Here is a 6,848-nt window from a genome sequence, read left to right as displayed (position 1 = left end):
CCCTGCCTGCTGGTGTATTCACTTTACCCCACAGCTTGGTGTCATCAGCGAACTTGAACAGGGTGCTCTCCACCCCTCGTCCAGGTCGCTGATGAAGATGTTGAACAGCACCGGCCCAAGGACTGAGCGCTGGGGGACTCCGCTGCCCACACCCTCCCAGGTTGACATCGCCCCGTTCACCACCACCCTCTGGGTGCGCCCCTGAAGCCAGTTTGCCACCCATGTGACCGTGCATTTATCAATGCCACAGTCCCTCAGCTTGCCCACCAGAATCCTAGTTCCCTACAGCCGTGCAGTGCACCCCTGTGACCACCAGGGGGAGCTCCAGGCTCCTCCTGGGTGCTAGCTGAGAGAACTGGGCCAGGAGACAGCTGTCTCCTGGTCTTGGGGGGGGCTGCCTGCTGCAGGGGTGGGAACAATGTCTCCTTGCCCTGGCAGCAGGGAGCTTCTGGCCCTGGCTCCCTGATTGGTGGCACAGAGCTTGGAAAGAGCTGCAGTTGTGTGGCAAGTCCCAGCCCCCTGCCATGGCTGGCGGGGCAGTATAACACGGGGCTGTCTTATGGCCAGTCCAGTCATTGGCCTGCCCACCTGTGTGGGGCAGTCTGCCCATTGCCTTGCTTTGTTGTAGCGTAATTAGTTGTTTATAGGGGGGAGGCTTCCCATTTACTGCGCAATGCCATGGACGTAGTACACGGCTCTGTACCGTCCCTACTCTGTGTCCCATGCCTCGCAGAAGGCATCACTATATGGTTAATTTTCGAACCTCACCTGGAACCCTTCTCCTCAGGTGGTCTACTCCCCACCCTCATTGGGGTGCTGCAAAGCTCCCCAAGTCCTTTTTCCTCTTGGCAGTGGCCCCCTCTGGGATCTTTGGCTGCACAAGCCCTGGCCTCGCCTCTAAGCCAGTAAGAACTCCAGGGCCCTGGCTCCTGGCATCGCTTGTGGTTGGTACTCTGGCCCTTTGACTGTTCTGGTCCTATCCCCAGCATTGACTAGTCGAGGTTCCTCTGCTTAGGTTGAGCCACTCACCTCACTCTCCCATACGGGTGCTCCTTGGTGCCCCTCCAAACACAGCTTACTCAATCGCTAAGGTCAGCCTGTATGCAGTCCTTCAGGCCTGCCCCTGCGGACCCTACTGTACATGGCCTACACACACATGCCCTCTCACTAGCGCTAAAAAACGAGGACAGTTGTGGGGGGCAGAGGAGGAGGGGAGGAGAGGGAAAGCGGTATATGATTGGGGCGGGGACGGTGATCTGCCCGTGCCCTGGCTTTTGCCCCTCATTCCTAAGCCCCTGCCTCCCAGCCCTGCTATTGTCCCATGCTCCCAACCCAGAGGCTCCCTGACCTCCCCCACCCCACATACGCACTGTGTGTGTCTTACTTGGGAGCCCGCATACAGAGCACGTGACCTCAAACAGCCAATCACCTTGCCCACTGCTCCCAGCCCCAAGCGGCCAAGCTTGCTAGCACCCGGGAAAGCAGGCAAAGCAAAAACCTGGACATTTGCTTGTATTTTAAAAACCCTCCCAGGCACAAGGACAGGGGCCAAAAGTGAGGACGTGTCCAGGAAAACCTGAACATATGGTAACCCTACACCATCCAACCCCAGCAGGGTATAGTTCTAGGTCATGACTCAGGACCAGGAACCTCCTTCATCCCCATAGCTCCTGTCCTTGACTTCCAGGTGTTCTGGGAGCACCAGTACTCCAGCCAGGCAAGGTTACTCCTGCGGCATCCCTACAGCAACTGCCTGCTCAGCTCTGAGGGTCTGTGGTTATAGTGCGGCTGCTCAGCCCCATCCTCCAATCCAGGAGCCCTCCTGCGGTCGTGTGACCACCTCATCAGGCTGCTCTGCACCTGCCTGCTGCTGTATAGCCTGTTCAAACCTCTTGAAGTGGCAAGTACCAAAGGTGCCCTGCCACAGGCAGCTAGCAGCTAGATTGCTGCTAACTGCCGCACTGGCAGATTGGGACGAGGGCTGGAACCGGTCCCATCCTTGTAGCTCTTTCTAAGCCCTGTGCCTCAATCTGGGGCACAGGGCTGGGACCTGTCTCTGACCACAACAGTTCCTCGCCAGCCCGGAGCTGCACAGGGAAGTCTGCATGTGCAGCCTGGAGCTGGCTGGGGACTGCTGAAAACAAGACGGTCCCCAGCCATCTCCAGGCTGTATGTGCTTCTCTGTGTAGCTCTGTGTTGTTATTAAGGCTGCAAAGCTAAGTACTTAAATTGGGAAATGCCAAAATGATGGTTGTCTGTGCAATGTTATACTCTTCTATGTGTGCATGTATACAGTCTTTAATTGCATGATCCTATGCTATTTTTTTCATAAACACATGGTGAGTGCTCATTTAATGAGCAGCTATTCTAGATCTTGCTTTCTTTTTGTGGCTCCAAGTCAAACCCATGTATTACTAACTGTACAGGTGGCATGCTTTACTCTGAAGGCAGAATCTTAATTTCTTCTTGAGCTTTTCTGTGGTGCTCCTGTCTACAGTGTGATTGCTTCACAAATATTAATCTTCACATCATCCCAGTGAAGTGAGGATATTGTTGTATGCCTGTTTTATAGGTTGGCAGCTGAGGCATAAGGATTAAGATTTAAAGAATTATCCACTCATTTTGGGTGGGTATTTTGAGACGCACAGGACCTGATATTTTGAGCAGTTAGCATCCTATTGCTATTATTTATTCAGAGCACCGCTTCTTGTGGATTCAGTCATAGCTGTGATTGCTCAGCATTTCTAGAAATCAAACCCTGGGACTACAAGTCAGGCACTCAGGAAATAAGGACCATAGTGATTTCCCTGACTGGATTTCCAGTCTTTTCCTGACCTCCCACTCCTTAGCAGCTACTTTACCTCCTTCCCACCAGCTTTTTCACTTCCTGCTTGTGGGTTGTCAATACTAGAGCTATTGAGAGGAAAGGTGAAACAGGCTTTAATTCTAGTACCTAGTCTAACCCTGGCTTGGAGGACCAATTACCAAAAAAGTACAACTTTTTCTCCAGTAGTTCTGGGCTGGAGCATTCTTTCATTGTGTGGGGCTGGTGCATGTGCAGGCCTGTTGCAAGGAAGAGCTGTGAGAGGACAGACCGTGTTTTGGTTGGTCTGGGAATATTGCTCTTCACATTCTGTTTAGCACTAAAAACTAGGAGGGAAAGAATATGCTTAAAGAAGGTAGAAACTTGGAGATGTCAGCTGCTAATATTGAAGTCTTTACTGAGCATGTGCAAGAAGCAGCCCTTACCCGCACCCCTACCCTTCCAAGGTAACCAACACCTCCATTACTGACAATCCCATCGTGTGTCCCCACTCAGTTAAAGATCTTCAGATTGTGAAGCACATGAAATGCTTGGATTCACTATCAAGTTCACAAAAAGCGAGGATACTTTACCAACCCACCCCATACCCAACCATCTGCTCTTCCACATACTATAATTAGAAAGGAGTCCTTGTATAATGTTGAACATTTCCCTTACCTGGGCAGCCAACTTCTCCAAAAAGTAATCAAGGACAATGATACTCAGCACCCCATAAAATTTGGGAATGCTGCCTTTGGATGACTCCAAAACTGTCTTCAGTGGTCATGGCATCAGAACCCAAATCAAACTTGTGAGTACCAGGCAGTTGTCATCCCTGCCCTGTGGTATGGGAGTGAAACTTGGACAGTATATTGGAAACACTTTAAAGGCTTTGAAACGTTACCATCAGCAACGTCTTTGAAAAATTCTCCATGTCATCTGGAAGGACGGAAGCATGAATGTCAGCATTCTGGTGCAAGTAAACACCACCACCACAAAGCCAAATTTATATGGCAGCAGCTCTGTTGGACAGGGCATGTCATAAGGATGCCTGACAACTTGGTTCTCAAAGCAGGTCCTATACTCCAAACTCATCAGTGCTCAGCACTCTAGGGTGGGCAAAAGAAGCAATTCAAGGACAGCTTGAATCTCATATCTGAAGAAATGTGTAATTAACATCAATATCTGGGAGGTTCAAAAACTGAATTGTTCCAAATAACATGATGTATGACAAAGCATTGACAATTTTGAACAAATGGAGGTTATGTACACGGACAGACAAATGAGACAAAGGAAAGATCTATGACCTGAAGTCACCAAGATCTATTCCTCCCAGCTTCCCGGACCTATTTGCCATTGGACATGCAGATCTCCGCTTGGCCTCCTCAATCATCTGTGAACTCATCAATTACTTCCTTATTTACTGAAAGGCTGTCATCCTCGTATTGAGTAATAGTCTATGATAACAGCAAGCAGCACCTTCTCTGTCCCCGCAACAAAGTTTTACAGTTTGGTTAAACACGGGTGGGTTTTCCTAGAGACAGAGGAAGTCTCGTCCCAGCACAGTGGCCAGGCCCTTCTCAGATTCCAGGTCTGTGTTCCAAGGTATGGGGGTGCTATGGAGACTTTTCCTTTGGTCAGCTAGAATTTTAAATAATGGATAAAATATGATGCATTTCCCAATCTCATTCTTGAAATTGACTATAATGTTGTCTGAAATTTTCTAAAAATTTGAGCCTGAAGCACTTTCTCAGTATCTGAAATTTCAGTTTGAATGGGTAAATTTTGGTAAAAATAGGAATAGACTGACAGCAAACCTCGTAACAAGAAATGTTAGGCAACTGTAATTAACATACAGTGATACTAGTCCCATATGAGCTGTGCAGTGCAGGCATGAGATGTCTACTGGAAAGTTTTCTTACTTTACTTGCACACGTTTTTTTTAAGTTATGTGCACATGAGTAGTGCGTACCAAAGAAAAATAGTTAATGATTGTTACTAGAGTAAATATATTGAATCAATTTGCAGATCGCAGGCAGTGTACGTTTTAACGCAATGATTTTAACAAATCTTTGGTTTGATCTCAATTTTAGGAGCCACAAAAATAGTTCCAGTTGAGGCTGCTCCCCAAGAAACGGAACCAACAACAAATTCTGAGGCAACTGTTCAAGACCAAGCTCAGCGAAGAGGCTATCAAGAATATGCCATTCAACAAACACCCTATGAGCAGGCAATGAAATCAAGCAGGTAATTTTAAAAGCATTTAATTTTCTTGTGTTGAACATGGGAGAGAATTTTTTTTCTGTCTTCAGTTTTATGTAAGCAGAACTTCTGATGTTCAGTAGGCAAAAATACTTTGCGTGAGACATGGCTGCTCTTTGTAATGTGAAAACTTCCTGACAAATTTAGCTTTCTGCATACTTTTAGTCCATAATATAGAACAATGACAGCCTACTTTGTTACTGTATATCAGTACTCTAATTATAGCTGTTGTTTGGTTTTATTCTAGGTTAGGTCCAACTCAACTAAAAATTTTTACTTGTGAATACTGCAACAAGGTATTCAAATTTAAACATTCTCTCCAGGCTCATTTGAGGATTCATACAAATGAAAAACCTTACAAATGTTCATACTGCAGCTATGCCAGTGCTATCAAAGCCAACCTCAACGTGCACATGAGGAAACACACAGGGGAAAAATTCAGTTGTGATTACTGTGCATTCACATGTCTCAGCAAAGGCCACCTCAAAGTCCACATTGAGCGAGTCCACAAGAAAATTAAGCAACATTGTCGCTTTTGCAAAAAGAAATACTCGGATGTCAAAAATCTAATCAAGCATATCAAGGAAACGCATGACTTGAAGGACAAGAAGGTGAAAGATGTGTTTGATGAGCTCCGCTTGATGACCCGAGAAGGCAAGAGACAGCTGCTTTATGACTGCCATATTTGTGAACGCAAATTCAAAAATGAACTGGATCGAGACCGTCACATGCTAGTCCATGGTGATGAAAGACCGTTTGCTTGTGAGCTCTGTGGCCATGGAGCCACAAAATATCAAGCACTTGAACTTCATGTTCAGAAACACCCATTTGTTTATGTCTGTTCTGTATGCCTGAAGAAATTTGTCAGTTCTGTAAGGCTCCGTGCACATATCAAAGAAGTACATGCAGATTTGCAAGAAACTTCTGTTTTTAACAGTTCTATCAATCAGAGTTTCTGCCTTCTGGAGCCTGGAGGTGATATACAACAGGAAGCACTGGAACAATTAACACCGCCTGCAGATAAAATCACTCGTCTAAGCACTGAAGCACTTAGCGTACCAAAGCAACTTAACTGTAAAGATGAAACAAATACTACCGAGGTAAGCCATAATGATCAGCCTGACAGTCATTTAAAAATTGAGGCTGCCCCTTCCTTAGAATTGGAAAACTCTCTGGTGGAGAGTGCACCTGAGCTGCCCTGTCAACTGTCAACTGATGCAGAAGTATCACACATTGAATCGCATGCGGCGCCAAATTGTTTTTTGCTGAAAAATGCCGCTAGCACTTCAGAAGAACCAAAATTGTCTCCTGGAAATGAACAGGAAGTCAACTGTGATAGTTCAGTAAATATACAGGGTGATGAAATCCAGCTGCTGTTGCCAGGAGGCAAAGACTCAAGTGTGAATCACAATGATATAAACATTGAGAGCCTTTCAGTTTCTGACGAGACAGGTCAACCCTTTCATGCTAGTGAATTAGAAACAAGCACATCATCAAATCAAAACATGGCAGAATCTACAAATCCTCTTCCAGCACCAGATTCCAGTGAAGCCATCAGTCCAAAGCCAAACTCTAGTAGCACAGCTTCTGATACTCGGGGAGGAGCTGTGGCCTTTATGCAGATTTTGGATGGTTTACAAAAGAGACAAATGAACACAGAGTTGTGTGAGAAGATAAGAAAAGTTTATGGAGACTTGGAATGTGAATACTGTGGTAAGAACCAGTAGAACTGTGTGAGTTTTTTATTTCAAATGAATCGCAATAACAGTGCATTTTTATCACA

At 46.2% G+C, this 6,848-nt stretch overlaps 1 protein-coding gene across 2 annotated transcripts in view; it reads left to right on the top strand.

Moving 5' to 3' along the window:
* The window catches only part of ZFAT (zinc finger and AT-hook domain containing), a 137,919-nt gene that overhangs the window by 42,514 nt on the left and 88,557 nt on the right, over positions 1 to 6,848 (top strand). For both annotated transcript variants that reach the window (XM_019553066.1, XM_019553059.1), the window contains exons 5-6: positions 4,897 to 5,050; positions 5,313 to 6,778. In XM_019553066.1, coding sequence (XP_019408611.1) covers positions 4,897 to 5,050; positions 5,313 to 6,778 — 1,620 coding nt within the window. The remainder of the gene's footprint in view (positions 1 to 4,896; positions 5,051 to 5,312; positions 6,779 to 6,848) is intronic.

Source organism: Crocodylus porosus, unplaced genomic scaffold (genome assembly GCF_001723895.1).
Source record: "Crocodylus porosus isolate Cpor-Errol unplaced genomic scaffold, CroPor_comp1, whole genome shotgun sequence".
In the NCBI taxonomy this organism is placed as follows: Eukaryota; Metazoa; Chordata; order Crocodylia; family Crocodylidae; genus Crocodylus; species Crocodylus porosus.
The sequence above is the reverse complement of the archived record's forward strand: the minus strand, read 5'-3'. Positions and strand labels throughout refer to the sequence as shown.